The sequence below is a fragment of the Lissotriton vulgaris genome, unplaced genomic scaffold (genome assembly GCF_964263255.1).
Source record: "Lissotriton vulgaris unplaced genomic scaffold, aLisVul1.2 SCAFFOLD_3912, whole genome shotgun sequence".
Taxonomy (NCBI): Eukaryota; Metazoa; Chordata; class Amphibia; order Caudata; family Salamandridae; genus Lissotriton; species Lissotriton vulgaris.
The window spans coordinates 156,198-181,645 of record NW_028252817.1 but is presented as its reverse complement, the minus strand read 5'-3'; the positions used below and the strand labels follow the sequence as shown (position 1 = coordinate 181,645).

The window sequence follows — 25,448 nt, the reverse complement described above, 5'->3', positions numbered from 1 at the left end:
TATTTGAGGTGAGGCCAACACATGGTTGCAGATAAGATTATCACTGAAAAAAACCAAGGTAAAAAAACATGTGAAGGCCTACCAATGAAGTAAATCATTAAATGAAAACCAATACATTTCTGGAAATATGCACTACTAGTGCTTCATAAGATGTTTTGGGTCATATTTATAAGGCATTTGAGTGTCTAGTATGCTATTTTACGTTCTTCATGGTGCAAATTTATTGTAAATACGCTCCCACCTGCGGTTGGCAAATTTAGATTTTGATTATGGGAGTTAGATAGGCATGTTAATAATTTCCCAAAAATGGTGTATAACCCCAAACAACCTTTGAAGCAAATGCTCTTAGCCATGTTATCCACCTCCCATTGGATAACATGGCTAAGAAGTGCTTGCAAATGTGAAAAAAACGGCCGCAATGCATGAATATCGCAGAAAAATCAGCGATATTCATGCATTTTCCAGCAAATGCTCTTAGCCATGTTATCCACTTCCTATTAAATAACATGGCTAAGAACTGCTCAGGGCCCCATGAGGAACGCTTTCCATTTAAAAAGGGAAAAAATAACATCAAAAACACTAAAATGCCTTCTAAATATGACCCCAAACAACCTATGAAGCTCTAACAGTACATATCCTGAAATGTAATTGATTTCAAAATTCGTTTTTAAACACAGCATATAAATCAATTGTATACCTGCATTCATGAAGAAATGACTAAAAATGTCCTTGAGACACATGATTGTGTTTTCTGGAATGCCCTAGCACCATTTTTGAGACACTATTAACATGGCTAGGTAACTCCCATAATCAAAATCTAAATTTGCCAAGCGCAAGTGGGAGCGTATTTACAAGACACTTGCCCCAAGAGGAACGCTTTCCATTTAAAAAGGTAAACATAACATCAAAGACACTAAAATGCCTTCTAAATATGGCCCCAAACAACCTATGAAGCTCTAAAAGTACATATCAAGAAATGTAATTGTTTATCACAAATGCGATTAAAAACAGCCGCAATGCATGAATATCGCTGAAAAGTCAACGATATTCATGCATTATCCAGCAAATGCTCTTAGCCATGTTATCCACCTCCCATTGGATAACATGGCTAAGAACTGCTCGCAAATGCGAAAAAAACGGCCGCAATGCATGAATATCGCAGAAAAGTCAGCGATATTCATGCATTTAACAGCAAATGCTCTTAGCCATGTTATCCACTTCCTATTAAATAACATGGCTAAGAACTGCTCAGGGCCCCATGAGGAACGCTTTCCATTTAAAAAGGGAAAAATAACATCAAAGACACTAAAATGCCTTCTAAATATGACCCCAAACAACCTATGAAGCTCTAACAGTACATATCCTGAAATTTAATTGATTTCAAAATTCGTTTTTAAACACAGCATATAAATCAATTGTATACCTGCATTCATGAAGAAATGACTAAAAATGTCCTTCAGACACATGAAAGTGTTTTCTGGAATGCCCTAGCACCATTTTTGGGACACTATTAACATGGCTAGGTAACTCCCATAATCAAAATCTAAATTTGCCAAGCGCAAGTGGGAGCGTATTTACAAGACACTTGCCCCAAGAGGAACACTTTCCATTTAAAAAGGTAAACATAACATCGCAGAAAAGTCAGCAATATTCATGCATTTTCCAGCAAATGCTCTTAGCCATGTTATCCACTTCCTATTAAATAACATGGCTAAGAACTGCTCAGGGCCCCATGAGGAACGCTTTCCATTTAAAAAGGGAAAAATAACATCAAAGACACTAAAATGCCTTCTAAATATGACCCCAAACAACCTATGAAGCTCTAACAGTACATATCCTGAAATTTAATTGATTTCAAAATTCGTTTTTAAACACAGCATATAAATCAATTGTATACCTGCATTCATGAAGAAATGACTAAAAATGTCCTTGAGACACATGAAAGTGTTTTCTGCAATTCCCTAGCACCATTTTTGGGACACTATTAACATGGCTAGGTAACTCCCATAATCAACATCTAAATTTGCCAAGCACAAGTGGGAGCGTATTTACAAGACACTTGCCCCATGAGGAACACTTTACATTTTAAAAGGAAAACATAACATCTTAGACACTCAAATACCTTATAAATATGGCTCAAAACAACCTATGAAGCTCTAGCAGTACATATCCAGAAATGTAATTGATTTCTTAAATCGTTTTTAAAAGCAACATATCTGTTTCACCTTACATAACAGACCATGGAATGGGCTCCATGTACCACAATAACTTGTGTTACTGCATGCCAGAATGTTACACCAAATATGCAATTACAATTTCTCTATGAAACTAATTCTATTACTATATCACTAGAGACAAAACCACATTTTAAAAACACAGCTTTCTTCATCATTTTCTCCTTAAATCATACTATTCTCTATCTAAATTAAATAAATCTTTTCTCACCTTAGCAAATATTTTTTGAGTTTTGAAAACAGTCTAAGAAATACACCAAATTGTCTTCAGCAGAAGAAAAAGGATGCACTCCAAATCCTGCAGCTATTGAAAGCACAGAAATACAGATATTCATTTCACATATGTGTCATATTAGCCAATCATACCTCTTCCCTCACTTTTTTCAAATCAAAACCCTTCCCCCCTCTGCCCTGTCTGCCTTGTTTCCATAGCAACCACCTCCTGGAAGACCTCTCATGTTTGCAAATTCACACAACAATGTTTCAATTGAACTCTGAACTCTCAGTGCACCTGCGTATCCAGTGCAATCTTTCATTAAATGTTTCTTCCTTGACCATTCAAATTACATGTTTCAAAGAACACATCCATGCACCCTAACTTTCTGTTTTCAGAAATGGAAATGCACCAATCACTGCTAATGAATCATTAGCATTGTAAATCCACAGTTTTTTTTCTTTAGAAACTCCTACTGTTTCAACTGCCCTTTCATTACCACACTTCATCTGACTGCAGAACAACCTTCTCCCACCATGTTTAAGGTCTGGATTGTTGGACATAGTTACATCCACTGGGCTCAAAGGTATGCTGAGAACAGAAATTTACCTAACCTCAATTTACAAGATGTGGAAATTAAGTGGTTGGGCCAAAGAGGATTAAAATGTCACCAATTGATACCATTGGTGAAAACCTTTATGCATTTGCCAAAACCTGACCTGTTAATTGTGCACTGTGGAGGTAATGATTTGGGCACTTTGACAGGGGTAGGTCTAGAAATGCTTTTAAAGGACACCTTTGAGCAATTAATGGCACTTTTTCCTCAAACTGCCTTGGTATATTCCAATATATGCCAAAGACAGAAATGGAAGTGGTCCAACCAATTTTGTCCACAAATTGAGAAAGCGAGGAAGCATGTAAACAAATCTGTTTCAGCTTTCATGAGAGACCATGGAATGGGCTCTCTGTACAACAATAACTTGCGTTACTACATGCAAGATATCTACAGAGGAGATGGAGTTCACTTCTCAGATGAGGGCAACAGAATTTTCATTCTGAATTTAAGACTGTGCATTGGTACCTACTTATAAGTACCTAAATGTACCATAAACCCAAAAGCTCTTCTCAGAGCTACCCTTCATCTGATCACTCACAATTATTATTTTTTTCTAACTTTTTTCACTAATTTTCCACAAAATTCGCTCCCCGGAGCGCTACCCGGTTCGCTAACCGAAAGCTAACCTCGCGGATTTTTTAAAAAAATGTTTTTTTTCCGCACATATAAGCCTCCTCAGCCACGCTCAGAAAACCTAGGGGGTCAAGATAAGTCTACCATGACCCCTTCTACCCATTCTAAACATTATTTGCCCTCCATCTTGTATCTTAATGCGACCGAAACACAAAATGGTGGACTCCCGTGACGCTTAAGGTTCGCTAACCGGGCCGCTTTCCGGAAAGCGGTCCTAAAAAAAGGTGGGAAAGTAATTTACAGAAAAACGACTAGAGACACTCTCACCAAATATAGATTAGCTCATACTACATAACAATCCCTTCCATTCTCACAAATTTCATTGAAATTTCATTTAGCCATTTAGCCTGTAGACCTCTCCAAGTACCGTGAGGTAAATTACTTCACAAAACACATCTGAATTGTTGGAATTGACAACCAATGAAAATGTTACTTTCATTTTCTACTTTTATTACCTGACATTTGATTGGTTATATACCTGTATATATATAAAGGGAGAGAAGGAAACACAGCCATTTTGACTACTACTTCTTGTTGTACCTCCTATTTCAATAGCTTCAAAAAACTTCAACTTCTTTGTGAAGGTAAGTTATAATTTAATATATTGTGCACTATAACTTAATATAGTAGACTTTTTCTGCTAGATATACACTATCCCTCTGTAGTAGTAATGTATTTAGATAGACTTCTCTGTTATAGTTATGAATGGAGTAAGGCTTGTCTTGGTTAAATCACATACACTTTTTTATAGTCCTATTTCCACTCTCATACTATACACTGCCAAAAGATAAATTCACTGATAAAAACTGCCTATCTAAAATTAATCCCAACAGTGCCCTATCTCTACTAATATATATTTTTTTAATCCAAATTTCAGGCAAAATGGAAGGCGAGCAGCAAGTTTCTTTTGAGATGGACCTGCAAGAGAGCAGCCAGGAATTAATTGAACAAATTGACATGGAATTTATGGATGAAAGCTTGGATAATGAACTGCTGCAATGTGTCCAAGCAGTAGATGTCCTCCTTGCAAATGAGGACATTTTGCAACCTCACAGATTGCAAACAATATTTCAAGAAAATAATGACATTTCAGACACTGAAATGTTAGAAAGTTTAATAAATTATGAAAAAGAATCAAAATAAAAAAAACACTTTAAAAAAAAGAAAACAAAAAAAACAAGAAAAACAACAAACAATTAACATACAGTATTAGAAAAGTCTTTCATTCTTTTATCCATAAAGTTCGCTGCCCAGAACGCTTTCCGGTTCGCGAACTTGGCGCTTACCACGCAAAAAAAAATGTTTTTGTTTTTTTTTTGGACCCTCCTAGGCCCTTTTAAAACCTCCACATAAAACCTAGGGGGTCAACGAGGATCTACTATGCCCCCTTATGGTAATTTCCCCCTTTGTTTTGGCCTTCTCTTGTCTCTCGATCCTACCGAGAGACAAGATGGCGGCCGCTCCGGACTGTTTAGAATGTTGACAGACACCGGAGGGCCAATCAGCTTCGCATCGCAAAGTTCCGATACGTGAAAGGTTCGCTAACCGGATCGCTGCCCGGAGCGCTGTTACAGATATATATCTTGATTTAAACGTTAATTTCTCAAAATCCACTGAAGCACATATATTGAGACCCAGCAAAGGCACATCGGGCTAACAGTCCCTACAATTTTGCCAAGTTTCGTGAAAATCCATTCAGCCGTTCGGGCTAAAAGTGAGTCCAACCGCCCTATGGAAATTAACATGGGAAAAAGGCGTTTTGGGACCCCCCTTTTTTCTCGGCCCCCCCTCCACAAAACCCCCCCAAATTTTCAAGGGCTGCTCAGAAACAAAATGTGCCATTTGCCTGAAAATTTCAGCCAATTCCGTCCACAAACGCAAAAGTTATTAGGCATAGAATTTTCAGAAATCCCATAGGGAAAAAATCCTAACTATATATACCTACTGGCGACCGCCAGTAGGTAATATATATATATATATATATATATATATATATATATATATATATATATATATATATATATATATATATATATATATATATATATACAGCTCACGGTTTCCACCAGTGTTTGCCAAGGAAACCACGCACTCCGGGGGTCGTTTTTGATTATTTTATTTCAAGTTCGCAACAGACGCATGCAGGGACTTGAGCTGGATATATATATATATATATATATATATATATATATATATATATATATATCCGCACTGTCCTTCTCACTGCGCCAGTCTGCAATCACCGACCCCACACAGGAAAGAACAGGAAGACCCAGAGTGCAGGTGAGTTTCGTTTATTCAATAGCACACCACGGCAGCATAACGTTTCGGCCTGCACAGAGGCCTTGGTCACATGGCGCACTGAAAGAGGTGCAAGAAATTTAAAGGGCACATTCACAAAAGAGGGGAACATTTGATTGGTAGATTTAAATGCAGTGGGAGTGTTTACAAACTGCAACAGAAGAGAATGTCTGCAATTGCACTAATTAAGACGGGGAAATTTATGTCAAAAATAGGTAAGCCCTGGAAAATTAATCACTGTGTAAATACATTTACGCTTACCGACCTTTGTGTAAGTCCAGTCAAATTAATTGATTAATATTTATATATATATATATATATATATATCTATATTCACTGAAAAAACCATAGGTTATAGACTATATATAGTTAGGAATTAGCCTTTAAAAAACCTTGGAAATTCACTGAAAAAACCATAGGTTTTAGGCCTTATATAGTTAGGAATTAACATATAAAAAACCATTGAAATTCCTCCTATATAGTTAGCTCGACATTTTATTGATATAAAACCAATGAAATTCAACATATAGTTAGTTGCACTAACTATATATTTCGCGCATCCGCAATCCCATGCTGATGATGTCACATATTACATCATTCATGACATGGTCAGTGACATCACTGGTGTCATCACTGATGACATCTCAAATGACATCACTGATGACATCATCCAGTGTTTGTGTGTGTTTGTAAAGTTTAAATATGTTTTACATATTGAAGAATGAGAGGATGTATACGAGTATGGATGAAGGATTTGATTGTATAAGTGAGTAAGTATGTGTTAGTATATCTGTGGAAATGTAAGCTGTTCTGTGTTTAACTGTATAGATGAAGAAATCAAAGTGTGATTGATTCTTTACAGGACTGAGTAGGTGTGTGAGTAACTCCATGGATGAGTGGCAGTGTGTGAGTGTCTGCATAGGTGTATGAGTGCATATGACAGTGTTGCAATGATGAGTGACTGTATGTACGAGTGACCTTATGGGTGAATGAATGAATGTGCATGTAGAAGTAGGAATCAGTGAGTGGGTATGTAGTAAATGGTATTGGTGTGTCAATAGTTTCAAAAATGATACTCTGTATTTTACACCAGGTGTAACAGAGGTTAAATTAGAATGTAAGGAGGTGCATTGTATTATCACATGAAGTATATCATCAGTGGTGTGATTATTGATGTTAAATGAGCTGTCATTAGTGATGTCATCAGTGATGTCACTGACCATGTCATGAATGATGTAATATGTGACATCATCAGCATGGGATTGCGGATGCGCGAAATATATAGTTATTTGAGGGGTAGGGTTGTCCCTAAGTAAATCCTCACCAATAACGGGATCCTTCAACAATAAATCCCAATGTCTTCTGAGTATTTTTCTAATGGCCGCCTGTTGTTTGTTATAGGTGACAATGACCCTCACCTTTTTACTGGCACCACTAGCCGTGATTGGGGTTCTAGGGGCTAAAGCACTTTCACGATTCAGAGACTCAGTTTTGTGAATGGCTTTCTCTATAATCGCAGGACTGTATCCCCTTAGAATGAACCGTTCCTTACAACTCCTCTGTGCCAGTTTGCATTCCTCCTCATCACTACAGATGCGTTTGATCCGCAGCATCTCCCCGTAGGGGATGCTGTTGATCAAGTGCTGGGGATGGTGACTAGAAGCATGAAGAACCGAGTTTCCAGCAGTAGGCTTACAATGTAATCTGGTACATATACTGTTATTATTTATATATACTTCAACATCTAGAAAGACTAGATAGATCTAGCAATATGGGTACAGCGGTGCCTCCCTGATCTCTAATGAGTCTAATGCAGAGGTCTTCAAACTTTTTGATGCTGAGACCCACTTGTAAAACCTTTTTAGGCGTAAGGACCCCCTTCCGACAAAAGTTTCTTAAAACTGGTACTCCTCATCATCAACTTTTGACAACCATAAATGCGCCTGTTAAACATCATCACATCCCTCCATCATTCCTCCACCCACACTTTCACACATTAATCCATCCACCCTTTCATCCTTCCATCCATACATCCATCCTTCATCCATTCTTTCATCCTTCCATCCATACATCCATCATTTACCCATCCACCCTTCCTTCCATCCACCCATCATTCATCCACCCACCTTTTCACACATCCGTCCATCATTCATCCATGCACCTTTTATCCATTCATACATCCATCCACCCTTTCATCTTCCCACCAATACATCCATCCTTCATCCATCCACTTTTTCATCCTCCCATCCATCATCCATCCACCCTTTCATCCATACATCCATCCACCCACCCTTTCATCCATCCATCTACCCATCATTCATCCCCCACCTTTTCACACATCCATCCATACATCCTTCATCCGTCCACCCTTTCATCCTTCCATCCATACATCTATCCTTCACCAATCTATCCTTCATCCATCCACCCTTTCATCCTTCCATCCATACATCCATCATTCATCAATCCACCCTTTCATCCATCCATTCACCCATCATTCACCCACCCATCTTGTTACACATCCATCCATCCATCATTCATCCATCCACCCTTTCATCCATCCATTCTTCATCCGTCCACCCTTTCATTCTTTCATCCATACATCTATCCTTCACCAATCTATCCTTCATCCATCCACCCTTTTATTCATCCATTAACTCATCATTCATCCACCCACCTTTTCACACATCCATCCATCCATACATCCATCATTCATCCATCCACCCTTTCATCCATCCATTCACTCATCCTTTACCCATCCACCCTTCCTTCCATTCACCCATCATTCATCCACCCACCTTTTCACACACCCATCCATCATTTATCCATGCAACGTTTTATCCATTCATACATCCATCCACCCTTCCATCCTCCGATCCATACATCCATCCTTCATCCATCCACCCTTTCATCCTACCATCCTTACATCCATCCTTCATCCATCCACCCTTTCATCTATACATCCATCCACCCACCCTTTCGTCCATCCAGCCATCATTCATCCCCCCACCTTTTCACACATCCATCCATGCATCATTCATCCATGCAACCTTTTATCCATCCAGACATCCATCCACCCTTTCATCCTCCCATCCATACATACATAAATCATTCATCCATCCACCCTTTCATCCTCCCATCCATGCATACATCCATCCTTCATCCATCCACCCTTTCATCCTCCCATCCATACATCCATCCTTCATCCATCCACCCTTTCATCCTTCCATCCATACATCCATCATTCATCCATCCACCCTTTCATCCATCCATTCGCCCATCATTCATCCACCCATCTTTTTACACATCCATCATCCATCATTCATCCATCCACCCTTCCATCCATTCATCCTTCATCCATCCACCCTTTCATTCTTCCATCCATACATCTATCCTTCACCAATCTATCCTTCATCCATCCACCCTTTCATCCTTCCATCCATACATCCATCATTCATCCATCCACCCTTTCATTCATCCATTCACTCATCATTCATCCACCCACCTTTTCACACGTCCATCCATCCATACATCCATCATTCATCCATCCACCCTTTCATCCATCCATTCACCCATCCTTTACCCATTTACCCTTCCTACCATCCACCCATCATTCATCCACCCACCTTTTCACACATCCATCCATCATTCATCCATGCAACCATTTATCCATTCATACATGCATCCACTCTTCCATCCTCCAATCCATACATCCATCCTTCATCCATCCACCCTTTCATCCTCCCATCCATACATCCATCCTTCATCCATCCACCCTTTCATCCTCCCATCCATACATCCATCCTTTATCCATCCACCCTTTCATCCATACATCCATCCACCCACCCTTTCATCCATCCTCCCATCATTCATCCCCCACCTTTTCACACATCCATCCATGCATCATTCATCCACACAACATTTTATCCATCCATACATCCATCTACCCTTTCATCCTCCCATCCATACATACATACATCCTTCATCCATCCACCCTTTCATCCTCCCATCCATGCATACATCCATCCTTCATCCATCCACCCTTTCATCCTCCCATCCATACATCCATCCTTCATCCATCCACCCTTTCATCCATCCATCCATCAAACCCACCCTTTCATCCATCCACCCATCATTCATCCCCCCACCTTTTCACACATCCATCCATGCATCATTTATCCATGCAACCATTTATCCATCCATACATCCATCCACCCTTTCATCCTCCCATCCATCCATACATCCATCCTTCATCCATCCACCCTTTCATCCTCCCATCTATGCATACATCCATCCTTCATCCATCCACCCTTTCATCCTCCCATCCATACATCCATCCTTCATCCATCCACCCTTTCATCCTTCCATCCATACATCCATCATTCATCCATCCACCCTTTCATCCATCCAATCACCCATCATTCATCCACCCATCTTTTTACACATCCATACATCCATCATTCACCCATCCACCCTTTCATCCATCCATCCTTCATCCGTCCACCCTTTCATTCTTCCATCCATACATCTATCCTTCACCAATCTATCCTTTATCCATCCACCCTTTCATCCTTCCATCCATACATCCATCATTCATCCATCCACCCTTTCATCCATCCATTCACCCTTCATTCATCCACCCATCTTTTTACACATCCATCCATCCATCATTCATCCATCCACCCTTTCATCCATCCATCCTTCATCCGTCCACCCTTTCATTCTTCCATCCATACATCTATCCTTCACCAATCTATCCTTCATCCATCCACCCTTTCATCCTTCCATCCATACATCCATCATTCATCCATCCACCCTTTCATCCTACCATCCATCCACTCATCATTCATCCACCAACCTTTTCACACATCCATCCATCCTTCAGCCTTTCATCCATCCACATCCATCCATCCTTCAGCCTTACATCCATCCATCCACCCATCATTCATCCACCCACCTTTTCTGTGCCTCTCTCATGGGGGGGATCAGTATCTCTCTGCATCATCGTCCTTCTTCTTTCCCGCTCATGGGAGGGCATCTCTGTGCCTCCCTGCTGGGGGCGGGGGACGTGTCACGGGACCCACAGCTCCAGGTGCGCAACATCCATTGAACTCAAAGGGCTAAACTAAAGCCACTCCCCCAGCCCCCCGCTCCCCCAGCTCCCCCCAGCTCGTGTATGTGAGCCCGGCTGAAACAGCTTCAGGGACACACACACAGTCACACCCAAGTACTTGACAGGTATTTATAAGACCTTTCACTTGTTACTGAGGCGTTGATGTTTTTCACACCTCGGTGTGAATTAGGCCTCCGCCGTGAGCACCCTCGATCCGCCCAATGCCAGGAACTGCACTCTGCAGAATCTGCGACCCCCTTCCCAGGACTCCACGACCCCCCTGGGGGTCGCGCCCTACAGATTGAAGACCGCTGGTCTAATGTCTTCGGTGGCTTTAATGAGAGCAGTTTCGGTACCGTGTAGCTTACGGAACCCGAACTGCATATCATCCAAAAGATGATGTTTCTCAATAAAGTCAGAGAGTTGTATATTCATAACTCTCTCTGCCACCTTGGCCAAGAAAGGCAGGCTGGCTATAGGTCTATAATTCTTCAGTTCCTCTACATCCAGCTGGGGTTCTTTAAGCAGAGGTTTGAGGAGGGTGTTTTTAAGCATATCTGGATAAATCCCTTTAGTAAACATGGAATTGCAGATATGGGTTATCGCTGGCGCTATTGAGTTAATGATAGGAGAGAAGACTTTAGGAGGGCAGGGGTCCAGAGCTGATCCTGATTTTATCATTTTCATGATATCTGCTATTTGTTGTTCATTGACTTCATTAAAGTGTGATAAACAGTGATCAAGGGATTTAATACAGGATAACTGTGTGTTGGAATTGACTTTAGTGGAGAATTCTAAATAGATGTTATTTACTTTTTCATAAAAGTAATTGGCCAGAGCATCACACAAGGCTTGTGAGGGAAGGGGGGCAGTGTCTGGTGTTCTGCCCGATAGTTGTTTCACTACTTGGTATAATTGTTTGTTAGAATTCTGACCGGATTCAATTTGCTCAATATAAAATTTTCTTTTTTCCTCCATAATCAGCTTTTTATACTTGGCTAGTTCCTCCTTGTAGCGCATTTTTAGATCTATGGTGTAGGTTTTGCGCAAGTGCCTTTTGTGGTTCCTGCATTTCTGTTTCTGTTCTCTGAGAGAGTCCGAGAACCAGGGTGCAGAAGGGGAGGACCGATTTTTAGAGATAGTTTTCTTAGGCACCAATAAGTTCATAGTGTTACTTATCCAGCTCATGTATTGATCGGTGGCTGTATTTGGATCAATAGAGAAGGTTGGTTAAGTGCTATTTAATAGTGCTGTCAGGTGTGTGTCATTAATGTCTTTCCAGGCCTTAAATGTTCCTTGGCTAATATCAGCCACTTTCTTTATTAGAACGCATTTAATTAATATCTTAAAAATAATAGCATGATGGTCTGACCAAAGGAGCGGAAGAATATCTTGAATGTGAATTTTCTTTAGATTCAAGAATATACCATCCAGCATGTGGCCAGCCTCATGCGTGGGTGAGGTGTTCAGCTGGGAAAGCCCCAGTGTCTCCATATCGGTCAATAAGGTTAGTGTTTCCTTGTGTTTAATATTTTCCAAATGGAAATTAAAGTCACCTAAGATCGTAAAGGAGTCCTCAATCGCTAGCATTGGTTGAGAGTAGACAGAAATTCTGTGCGCGTTCCTGGGGGTCTGTAAAGGAGAACTCCCCTGAAGTTTTGCGAGGGGGTTAGCATAATAGAGAAATGAACGGCTTCACATGTGAGAGAGGGGACTTTAAATATTCTTATCGGAAAAAGACTGTGGGAAATTATTGCCAGACCATCGCCTCTCTTTCCCGGTCTATCCTGCCGATGGACCCTGTAGCCTTCAGGTACAGCAACCACCAAATCAGGGTCGGACGCATTATCAATTCAGGTTTCCGTGATGAACAATATATCGATGTTCCTGTCAATAACAAAGTCAGCTATATCCAGTCTATGTTTGCCCAAGGAACAAGCATTAATTAATGATAGCGTAATATTAACGCTTTTGCTATTGTTAGCGTCGACGGAATTAGTGACATAATTGACAAGAGGCAGCTTAGATTTACAATGGAGGCAGCTTGTTACCTGATTTGACAATATATTATCTGGATCCACCCGTGTGCAGTTATTACCTGTGGTTGGGCGAAGTTGAGTTAACTCGTTCCTAGTATAGGGAATCAGGGCTCCTGTCATCCTCGGGCCAGGGGGTATGGCCCTGGGCCCGGTCCCAGTGCGGACGGGCGCAGACGGGCTTGCCTTTGGCGCGCCTTCGGCACACCGTCGGCGACTAGTGATCATCTTATAGGAGAGGAGGAGGGTGGGAGGCAGCCAACAGCTGGTCCGCATCCCTTGCAGTCCACCAAAGATGGCAGATACCCCTCTGTGCTTCCACGTCAGCACCTAATCGGCTGCGCGGGAAGCAGGATTGGAGATGCAGCGAGGGACAGGTATAAACAATAATGAAGGTGAGGTTAAAATGCAAAGACACAATTTATAAACCCCCATAAGCTCACACTGAACCACCTTTACAAAATGACCATTTTATCTTAACTTCAATTTTATGAGTTCAAATGGAAAACTGTCCTGAACATCTTTTTAGGGTATTCCAATGTTCAGAAGCACTCTAAAGCCAAGACTTCCAAGTAGGCCAGAAAAGGTATTTTGATCTCTGTGTAAAGTCTGGTTTGAAGAGGTTGCACTAAAAGAATATTGTGGCAAAAATATCAAGCAACACAATACCAAAAGTTAAGTGCATATTGGAAATGTAAATGTACTAATCCGAACACCACCGTTAAGTACCTTGAAGATATACATCACCAAGGTACATATATGTAGAGTTAGGTATACAACATCTATGCTTGCTTACCTATTGATATTTCAGTTTTGATCATTTGTCCTGGATATTCTGTTCCATTTATATTCTGATTACGATATTCCGGGTACAAACCATTCGCTCAGAGATCATTCTTCAACTCCCAACTTCTAATCATGGCCTAAGTGTTTGGCAATATCTATTTTGAAAATGCTATTATAAACCTCTCAACAGATGACTCTGATGATTACCTCCTGCACCATTCCCTACCATGTGGCAAAGCTGGATGCACAAGTACTATGTGGGCATGGTTTGGGCCCATACTTCAAAGTTACAGTATGCCATGACTAAAGTAACACACCACTCTCTGATATCTAAGGCACTTCTTAGGTATACTGACTGACAATGTGTATTGTGGGTTATCATAAAGAAGCTGAGGTCAGCTCTAATATAGGAAACTAGGGAGGATGCCAGGAATCAACGTGCTAATGTATCTTTCTTTACACCCTGACTCATCTACTTTTCGGTCTCCATATTTCCAATGCAGGTATCAATCCAGATTGTGTGTTTCCATTCATCTACAAAGGAGAATCCTACCAAAACTGCACCACAAAAGATCATTCTACCATGTGGTGTTCCACCACTAGCAACTACGACATTGACGAGCGCTTGGTCGAATGCTATGGCAAAAGTAAGTGTAAAGCATTTTCACATTCTATTGAGTTTTCTTCATGGATCTTAGAATCACCACCTGAATCAAAATTCACCTTGAAATGTGTCTTGGAGTGTGCAAAAGTAAATACTGGATTGAAGAAACTCTACTGCATGTTCATGATAGGATACAGGGAACAAGGAGGGCACAGGCTTCATTATTCTGCACTCCTCTCCCTTAACCAAGGTTTGAAAAGCCTTAGGCGTAAGCACCTGTTCAGTTTCACATTTTTTAACCAGGTTAAGGCCCTGAAATGCCCTGAAATGTGGATACAGACACTCCAGACTTGTTATTTCAAAGCAACAAGTGCCCCATTATCCGTGATAAGAAGATCCTAAGGTGTCCTATTTCGCCCTGCAGGAGTTCAGGTGCCCAGTGCATCTCTCAAGGGGGTTGTACTAGGGTCTGGCTCAAAATAGACATATTAGGAACAAACACGAAACAAGGTAAAAAACAAATGTTGTTGCAGAAAATCCAACAGCCCTTAATAAAACAAATAGGAGCACACAGATCACAAGAAAACTGAGAAGTTCACATTTGGTCCCCCAGGATCAGGTGCCCATTTTACAGCTGATGTGTGTTTTTTTAATAAATCTGGTTGGTGTATATATGCATTTGGTGACAGCAATGGTTGTGCCCACTAACCCACTGAATATTGTATACAACAAACTCAAATCAAACAACAACAAAATATTACTGTAAAGTAGCTAAACGCTTAACAGGTTATTTGTAAATAAGCAATTATCGAGATGGACCTTGATTGACACACTGGAAATGCCCTTTTGTGATCCTAATTTATTATACTCTCTCTATTTTCTTCTATCCTATTCAAGTTCAAGTACTTACTTTGAATTTATAAAGTTGGTAATCTTACCCCAAGTTGGTGTGCAGGCTTGGAGCTTTTTCAAGGCGTGCAAAAAATAGGTGGATTTTTAGCCATGTGATCAGGCAAAAGTCTGTGAAGGAGCGGTAAGGATCACAGGCCAGTAAAAGGGAACAACATTTTTGGGTCTTGTTTGCACATTGCAGTCAGATCAATTACCAAACTGCATGTCCTCCCTGGTGTGGTGTGCAGGTTCAGATAAGAAGGATTCTCTACCTCACATGCACTGTCTTGCTGGACCTGCATAAGTGGCATCCTCACCTCCTGACTTCCGGTTTCGCCTGACAGTGAGACTATAGCAAACCCATGGCGGAGCTCAGATTTGGACGTGAACACTAATTGCCACCCCTGATCGATCATGCTAAACTCAAACATGAAGGGGCACTTTTCTCTAGAAATTATGTAGTGCAGCAAGCCCCCTTGCTGAGCTGTGTGATGGGGAAAGGGTAGGAATGTGCCTTATTTAACATTATACGGCGCATTCCTGTCTTTTCCTTGTGCTGGTGCACAATGTGCTGCCTAGCGCCAACAGAGGCAACATTGCAACATGGTGCAAGGTTGCCTGTGTTGTAAGCAGGATTGTTTTTGTGCAGGAGGCATTTTCCTCTTTCTACGTTTCGCGTAGAAAGATGAACAAAACGGGAGAAATAAAGATATCTCCCCTTGTTATGCCTCACCTGGGAAGGTGTGGCATTTTGATGAATTCCTAGGTCAACCAGTAATTGTAAATCTAGGAATGCATCAAAATCCATGGGTAAATGCGTGGGAACACCCACGCCCAGCCTATGGAACGGCTCCCTGTGGCAGAGTAACGTAACGCAGAGATGTGCTCTGCATTGAGTTACTCTAGATTTATCAAGCAACTCAGGGCCCCCCAAGGTGGCCTTGCTTGACTTGATAAATTGAACTCAGTAGTTACGTCACTCTTGCACCCGTTATGTCGCGCAAGGGCATCAAATTCTTGCATAAATATGCCCTGCAGTTTTCTTGCCTTAATCTAAATTTCATTACAGTTCTTTAACAGTTTTTGCCTGATCATGTGGCTTAAGAATCAGCCTGTTTTTCTCTTGTTAGTTTCTTCTTTCGTTAGTTTCTTCTTTTCCTAGATGACCATAACTTTGCAGCAGTCTGAGATAATAAGTATGGAATAAAACATGTAAAACATTCATTTTTAAAGCAAAATAATAAAAAATACTGCCACTAAAACCATATTCCCCCCCCCCCCAAAAAAGAAAGTAGCAAAGCGTTTGGTGTCTTAAAATCACTCACGTCTAAGTTTTTTTAAAGTTTGAGAGGGAAAAATACATTATTTTCTTCATTACAGTGTGTGGTTGCATAGGTGAGAAATCCATGGTCATTTGTTTAGACGGAACTATGGTTTTCAAAACAACATTTTTATGGAGTTCTTTTTGCAGTGCTTGGTTTCTATCACAGAACCATTACACTTTTTCCACTGAACCAGGCACTTTTCATAGAAAAGGTATTTCATTTTGATATTTCTCCAGCATGAAGTTTTGCCAGTCTCATTTTGTCAGCCTGATTGCCTTCATTTTGGAAATTTGTCAATATAATGGGATTCTATATAAATGAGATCTACTCAATTTCAATTTATTTAAATATGTTTTGGAACTCAGTTGAGATCCACATATAAACAGCACAACAAGAATCAACAAAAAATACAAATCAAAGAAGAAAATCATCAAAATACATTCCATTTATACAAAAATTGAAAAATTGGGATTATACCTATTAATATAATTCTAAAAAACATTTAAAAAAATCAAAAATTCTGTAACAGAACATTTCATTAGGAGGGATGAGAATGGCATTGAGGAAAGATTTAGCATAAGAAATACCTAGCTTTAAGCATATTGGTCTCACTCACTTTTGACGATGGACCATTAGGGCAGGGCATATAAAAAGGATATGGGTGATATCCTGAGTTGAGCTATCAATGTTACATAGATTACATTTATCGGAGCAACCATGCCATCTAGCCAATAATTTATTTAAAGGGAGAAGATCATGTCTCAAGACGAACCAAAAACGGCGTAAGCCATGAGGGAGAATCCAGGATGCATAAGGTTGTATTTGTTTGAATAAGTAGGAATTAACAACCTCAGTAACACCTTTCTTTGCAATACGGGCATCTCTATCCCTCTTAAAACTTAACTCCCATTTAGCCTGTTTTAATGACAACTTTAGCTGATAATAGAAAAATAGTTGATTCCTCCAGTTCTAATAATGTAACAGCCTTTCTGAAATTCTTTATAAGTAAAGAATATTCTTTCATAGGCCCCAATAATTCTGTTTAAATGAGGTATCTTAACGTAGCCGGTTTGCCTTTGGCTAAATAAAAGACCCAACGTATTACTCCTGCTAGGGCCTGAACCCAACTACTTCGTATGCCCAATTCCAATCTGAGGGATTCCACTGTACAGGCATTATTGACCGACAATAAATGTCGCAAGAGTCTACCCTCGACAGCATCTAGGAAACCCCATTGCCTCAAATCTATTAACTCAATGCCATAAAGCAGGGATGCTGGAATTTTTGCACGAAAGGCCTCCAGCAGATAGACAAAATGTCTTCTGCCGGTTGCTTTATAGAGGGCACTCAGTCCATTTCCCTGAGTCATGGCTTTCCTAATGTTGCTTTCTATGTGAGCCTTGTCGCTCAAGTTACCACATATAAGGAAAACATAAAATTTTACAATTTCCAGTCTCTCACTCCCTAGAAATCAACTGAAATTATCCAATTTCGTTTTTTCCTCCCTGTAATGCACATTACCTTGCTTTTGGCCTGAAAGCCTGAAATAATTCTTGATTTGAGACAATTTCCAAATTTTCTTTCAAAAGAATCTTTCTCCGTCTACTTTTTTCAATTCTTCTAATTAGTCTCCTCTTTTTTGACCCCTTCTTTTTAACCTTCCCTAAATTCTCCTTTTTCCCATCTCCTTCTAGTTCAGAAGCCTCCTTATCACCTACATTATGCTGTTTCATAAAGATCGGAAAAAGTTCCTTATCTTCCTTAGGATCCGTTTCATATAGATCCTTTATTATTGGGGATGGTTCTATATCATCCTTTAACACCATTTCTTGTAAAACCTCTACTACAGGTACTATATCAACTACACAATTTGAAATAGGGGTTTTCAGGGGAAGGACTAATTGTTTGCTATCATTAAGAGGATGGGAAATATTTGGAAGTCCAATCTTTGACCCAGAATTTTCCTGCTCTACGAGATCTTCTCCCACGGTATCTAAATTTAAGCGGGATTTTTTCTCAATTTTATCATGTAATAAAACCTTCAGAATTTGGGTTACAGTTTTCAATATGCAATCAGAACCCCCAACAAATTTCTCCAATAATGATAGAATGGAAGAGAGCAAATATTCAAGAGAGGATAGACAATCAGAGACAGGTTTATCCACCCTAGGAGGAGGCATAGCGTTAATACCTGTTATATTGAGATTAGAGCGCGTTGAGATATTTAACTGAGAGATATTCGAGGGAGTACTGCTATAAAGATGGAGAACAGGTGGAACTGGTGTTGTAGGAGTTTTTATGAGATCCCTAACCTTTTCAGTGTCAACTTCAATATATCTCTTACAGAGCTCCAAATCCAAATCAGAAAAGACAAGATCATTATTGTGCACTTCTCTCGGGGGAGAAAGATTTGGTTCATATTTTTCAGAAGGAGGCTCACTAGTTTTAAGCAAAGAAACATGCTCTAAATCGCCCACCGCTTGAATAATAGCTTTAGATGGTATTTGTAGGGGGGCAGTAAGGCAAATATTTTTGTCCTTTGATTTATGCAGAGGGGGAGACATACAGTTGTTCAATGAGGCAAAACCTTCTGTTACTGCAGCTGCAGTACTTACTCCCTTTTCCGTGCTATTCACATGTCTCAAACCCTCGGTACTCAGTCCCAACAGAGAGTAGGGGGCTTTTACCGTGTCTTCGTGTGCAGGTTCAACATTTAATGCTCTATTTTTTCCCCGTTCCCAGAGATTAAATAACTGACAGGTACCCTTAACTTGTACAACATGATTAACCTTATTGCGAAGCGGATTCGATTTTGTTTTGGAACACGACCTTCCAACCAAAACTTTTCCAGACCTAAGCTTCTTGGCCGTCATTTCGAACAAGTCTAGGTAAGGCACAAAGATATCACAAAAACAGTAATGTGCGATGAAACAGCCCCAGACCTATTAATAAACGTTTTAACTAGTACAGTACTTTATACGGGGGGTGGGCACAGCACAGCCTTCCTCAGCCTCTGAGGGCCCGCCCCTTGCCCGGGTTTAGCCCCGCGCTTTGACCAGCATGCGTCCCGCGTATGCGTCAATTGATGTCAATATATAGCGGGAGGGGGGCGGGAAGAGGACCAGCTGTGGCGAGTCTTCAAGCGCAACGCCCGCTGGTCCTCGCAGTCCCGCTGGGGTAAGAAGTCTCTGCACAGCTCCACAAATAGTCCTTTGCGGCAGGAAAAGTTTTTTTGAAAGCATTGGTTTGTAGAATTACAGCGTGGCAAAAGTGGATGGGGATGGTGCATATGAAATGGGGAGGAGGCAAGCAGGAGGCTGAGCACACAAATGCAGTAAGGAAAGAATGTATGATGTTACAACGCATACATTTACAATGCATGCACTTACAACATAGTTTTTACATCGCAACATCCACTACAACACATTCCATTACATCGCATGACACTACATAGTATATTAAAAAACGACCTATACAGCCCATTCCATTACATTGCATGCTAACTTTACAACGCATACCTTTACAACGCTTACCATTACATTGCATTTAAGGTAAGTATTGGATAGTAAAAATTACTTTTCTAACTCCATGGGGTGCATCTGTAGGGTAGGTGTTGGATAGTGTAGGGGTTAAAATGTCTATTTTAACTCCAGAGGTGTCAACAGTAGGGTAAATGTTGGATAGTGTAGGGTTACTATGCCATTTAATGGTATTCGTTGTAATGCCTGTGTTGAAGTGACATGCGCTGTAGTGTCATGTGTTGAAATGCTATGCGTTGCAATGCCTGCGTTGTAGTGACAGGCGTTGTGAGGGATGTTGCGATGTAATGACTGTGTTGCAAGTGTAGTGCGATGTAATGACTGTGTTGTAAAGGTTGTTTCCCATAGGGAAAGTGATAGGATTTGGGAAGGAAAACGAAAAAAAAAAATGACAGAGGACTAAGGGGGTTAAGAGGTTTGCCCCCCTGATTAGACAAACCAAAAACCACAAACTGAGATAAATATTGTACCTTCAACAAAGGCTTTCACTGAGTTGATTTGTTTGACTCTTTCTAAGGATTCCTGTGCCAGATGTATGAAGCACTGGTCGAAAATTCTGGTTGCAACTTGCAATGAATATTTTTACACCCAGTGGGGTATTTTGCAAACTGACCAATGAACTACTGGGTTGGAATTCAAAATACTGAATCATAGTGGGTCACAATTTGACATACTCCATAAATATTAATGAGGTAGTTCGCAAATTCCGACCCACTATGATTCACAGTCATCACATGGATGGTGGCATTGGGGTCAGCAGACCACCATGTCTGTGATTGCTTTTAAATAAAGCAATCAATCAATCAATCATTGCATTTATATAGCGCACTACTTACCCAGAGGGTCTCAAGGCGCTGGGGGGGGGGGGGGGATCTGCTACTGCTCGAACAACCAGGTCTTGAGTTGCTTCCTGAAGGCGAGGTGGTCCTGGGTCAGGCGGAGGTGGGTGGGGAGGGAGTTCCATGTCTTGGCGGCGAGGTAGGAGAAGGACCGTCCCCCTGTGGTGGCTCTACGGATGCGGGGGATGGCGGCGAGGGTGTGGCTGGTCGATCAAAGCTGGCGTTTGGGAGCGTAGAAGTTGAGGCGGCTGTTGAGGTATCCTGGGCCTTGGCTGTGTAGGGCTTTGTGTGCGTGGGTGAGGAGACGGAAGGTGATTCTCTTGTTGACCGGGAGCCAATGCAGATCTCTCAGGTGTCCGGAGATGTGGCTGCGATGGGGGATGTCCAGGATGAGTCGTGCTGAGGCGTTCTGGATCCGCTGGAGTCTCTTCTGGAGTTTGGCGGTGGTTCCGGCGTAGAGGGTGTTGCCGTAGTCCAGACGGCTGGTGACGAGGGCCTGGGTGACCGTCTTCCTGGTCTCGGTGGGGATCCACCGGAAGATCTTACGTAGCATGCGCAGGATGTTAAAGCACGAGGAGGAGACGGCGTTGATTTGTCTGGTCATGGAGAGGGAGGAGTCCAGGATGAAGCCCAGGTTGCGTGCGTGGTCTGTTGGTTTGGGTGCGCTGCCTAGGGCGGGGGGCCACCAGGAGTCGTCCCAAGCGGCGGGTGAGGATCCCAGGATGAGGACTTCCGTCTTATCTGAGTTCAGTTTCAGGCGGCTGTTCTTCATCCATTCGGCTACCTCTTTCATCCCTTCGTAAAGGTTGGCTCTGGCGGTGGCGTGGTCGTTGGTAAGGGAGAGGATCAGCTGGGTGTCGTCGGCATAGGAGATGATGTTGAGGTTGTGCTGGCGTGCGATGTCTGCGAGGGGGCTCATGTAGAAGCAATCATTATTTTTTAATTACAAATGTTACATTTTAACTAACATTATGTTTTTTCAGCATTCAAAAGAAGAGGGGTCCCTTCAGGACTCCTTCCCATTTGTGAATGGATTACCTCTATTTTTGTGCAATCTGTAGAGTGTTCATGGTAGGTAACCGGATTTCAATCGCAAAATATTAATATATCCCTGTTTAAATCAGTATTTGAAAGGATGCCTAAACATCCTGATATAAATCGAATTAAATAGAGTAAAGACTCTATGAACCCTTAATGTCGAATGTGACTCCCCTCCCTGCCAACTCAAGGCCAACTGCCAGGAGTCAATCGCCAGGCTCTCCCGGTAACTACCAAAAGATCTGAACAGTGGCAAGAATAACATTGCATGCCACAACACAGCATGACATATTTGAGCACAAGATTACAACACATCCGCATCCAAAAATGATTCAGTAAACCCAAATTGCTATTTGGTAATGTGTTCAGGAATCACAATTTGGGTTTGTTAAATACGGTTGCAAATGTGTCCATTTTCACACTTTTTACCCACGCAAAAAGCCATCATACATTTAGCCTCAATTTATTTATTCCTTGTCCAGTTGTGCTGGACAATGGCGATGGGATATACATGGCTACTAGGTAGAAAGTAGTCTGCTGGCCCCCACTAGTTGAAAATGCCACTGCAAGGCTAGCCACTTGTCTGAATAAAAGAGAACACATAATGCCTGTTCAAATACATTATAAGTGAGCATTACAAAATACTTCTCACTTTCTTGTGTGCACATTCAAGTGGTAAATTCCAAAACAGGAACAGCAAAGTATGGGGACAGAGCATTCTCCCATAAAGCATGCGTGGTTTTAATCCACTTTTTTGAGCTGTCAGTCCACGTTCTTTGCGCTCGTCGGTACTTAGAAAGACCTAACAACCACGATGCGCTTTAATGAGACATTGAACCACGATGCGCTTTAAATTAATATTTAAAGAAAAAGCAAAGGCAACTGAACCATTGCTGCTGTCACATTAATAGACACATCCTGTGAAGTTCAGATGTGTTTCTTCCACAATTTTACAGAGTAAATGTAATTGTTATAATAATATATATTCAATATTGGTTTAAAGAGATTATTCACTTCTGCTGTGTTTATCCAAACTTGTAATTGGACTTAACTAGATTGAAGTTAGGACACAATGACAGAATGTTTTTCTCTTACAGGTTGCAATTAACTTAAAGGTCTCTAAAACTACGCAAGACCACTGGGTATAACTGTGAGTTGTACCTTCTGTTGCAATATTCCACAGGTTAGGGTGCGCCTTAGTGTGTGCACACCGCCATGGGATTTTTTAAGGGTCCTGACGAATGCTTTGCTAATAGCACGTTTAAGCAGAAACATGTTGATCACCTCTTAACACAAATTCTGGATGCCACCAGCCACTTTATAGGACTGGCTTACATCCATTCCACGTTTTTATTAGTATTTGGGCAGCCTTTAATAAATCATTGGACGGGCCAGTCCCAAAAACAATTTTTAATCATCACTTTCACATCTCACTACCTATGCACATACGCATCTTACATCCTGCTCCGCTGTAAGTCAGGGGTGGAAGCACACCAGGTACGCATTTAGCTTCTATGGTGGAACCCTATGAAGAAGCATGTCACCGACCTGGTCGGTAAGTGAGGGTTCTTTTAAAAAACACTTTTTGTGCCTTTTCTCTTTAATTGTTTAGAGCAATTACTCTTTAGTTGTCTCTGAGTAACTCTTTTGTTGTTTAATACTAGTTGACAGAGCATTCTAAACAGCTGACACCAGATACTAGAATACCCTTCTATTCTCTCTACATGTTTGAACAACATATTGTACAAATGCAGAATAGAGTAATTCAATTTGAGAAGAGGCCATTTCACCAAAATGTGCAATGTGGGATGGCTTCAATATTAGGCTATCCTGTGGAGTTTTGAAACTAATGTCCCAAGGCAATCCTGGGAGATATGGCTTAGTTGAACTGCAGAGCTTAGTTCTCTTACATATATTACACTGCAAACCATAGTGAAAAACAAGGTTTCATCATATTTACATCCGGAAAAAGGGAATTTCCTGATAGCAAAAACAGTCCTAACATCTACACTTCTGTAAATAAATCACTTGTCTTTACCCACATTTTCTCAAAAATCTTCAAACTGTGCCTAAATAGAACACAGTTTTTCTCTATGCAGAATGCTGGTAGGTTGGTTGAGCTAAATGCAATTGTAAATTGTAAATTGTTGTGTCTTGTAAAGCGCACTGCTACCCGGAGGCCTCGTAGCGCTATAGACCGCTGGGGAACCCGTCCTGACTTTCCCTGTGAGATGGTCCCTCCTGGGGGTCTCCAAGGTGAAACCAGGCATCCCCGGCGTTTGTGTGGGGCCGTTGTGGAGATGAGGCAAGCTAATGCCCAGAGTTGCCGAGTGTGATCCCTGGTCGGAGTAGGCACCGATGCGAGAATTATCAGTCCGCTGATCCTGGTCCAAGACCCTGCCGCGTCGGGAATCGAACCCTGGTCCCGGGCCGTTCTCTGCACTCGGGTCTGCCGCCTCTAACCAGTGAGCCACACCTCTCCAAAGGTGCTCCTCGCTGATGGGGACAAACAGCTGGCAGGCGCAAAATTAGGTCTGCTAGGCCAAGCTCTAAGTGGATCTCGGTGATGATGGCATCCCTTGATGGCTGCTTGGTCATGGAGCAGTAAGGCTCTCCCTGTCGGAGTTGGTTGCAGGGAGTCTGGTACCACAGGCATTAGTGCTGCACAGCTCCGGTCAGATCTGGTGTCTTCAAATTTGGTAGAGAGAAAAATCTGACCATCCAGAGCACTGGAACTTTTTCCTGTTCATTTGCGGTGTCGGTTGAGGCAAACACCTGCAAGGCGGTGTTATAGACTCTGCTCTTCAGTGCTTGCAGACTGCAAGGGAGTATCTCATCGACTCCAGGAAAGACTGCACACAATTTTCAAGGTTCTGGCAGGCTACTTGATGTTCTGGTAGTTTTCTAGCTTTCAGGGTGAGTCTCTCTGTCGCGATTGTCAAGAGAGTAGCGAGCATGCAGGGTTTTTCCTGAGAAGTTCATAGGGCTTTCTACAGTTCTCACCAGACAGTGACTCTTCTTACTCCTTCTTCTTTTGATCCATCGAATCTGAGTTTTTGGGTTCAGGGGTGCCACCAAAATACTCAATTTAGGGGTGTTAAGGGGAGTGACGGTAGTAGCCAAAGGGCAGCCTACTGTCAGGGTGTCTACACCCTCTACATAAACACTTCCTGTAGGAAGGGGGCATAAACCTGACCCTAGAATGCTATTTCAATCCAAAAAAAAGAAAGAGACATTTGAAAAGATGGCGTCCACATCAATTAGTCCACATTAGGGGTGGCA

At 41.5% G+C, this 25,448-nt stretch overlaps 1 protein-coding gene across 1 annotated transcript in view; it reads left to right on the top strand.

The window, feature by feature from the left end:
- The first annotated feature begins 14,431 nt into the window (after positions 1–14,431).
- The window catches only part of LOC147662007 (uncharacterized), a 136,450-nt gene continuing 125,433 nt past the window's right edge, over positions 14,432–25,448 (top strand). The window contains exon 1 of the mRNA XM_086951189.1: positions 14,432–14,577. Within this exon, the coding sequence (XP_086807315.1) occupies positions 14,514–14,577 (64 nt within the window). The 5' untranslated portion in view covers positions 14,432–14,513. The remainder of the gene's footprint in view (positions 14,578–25,448) is intronic.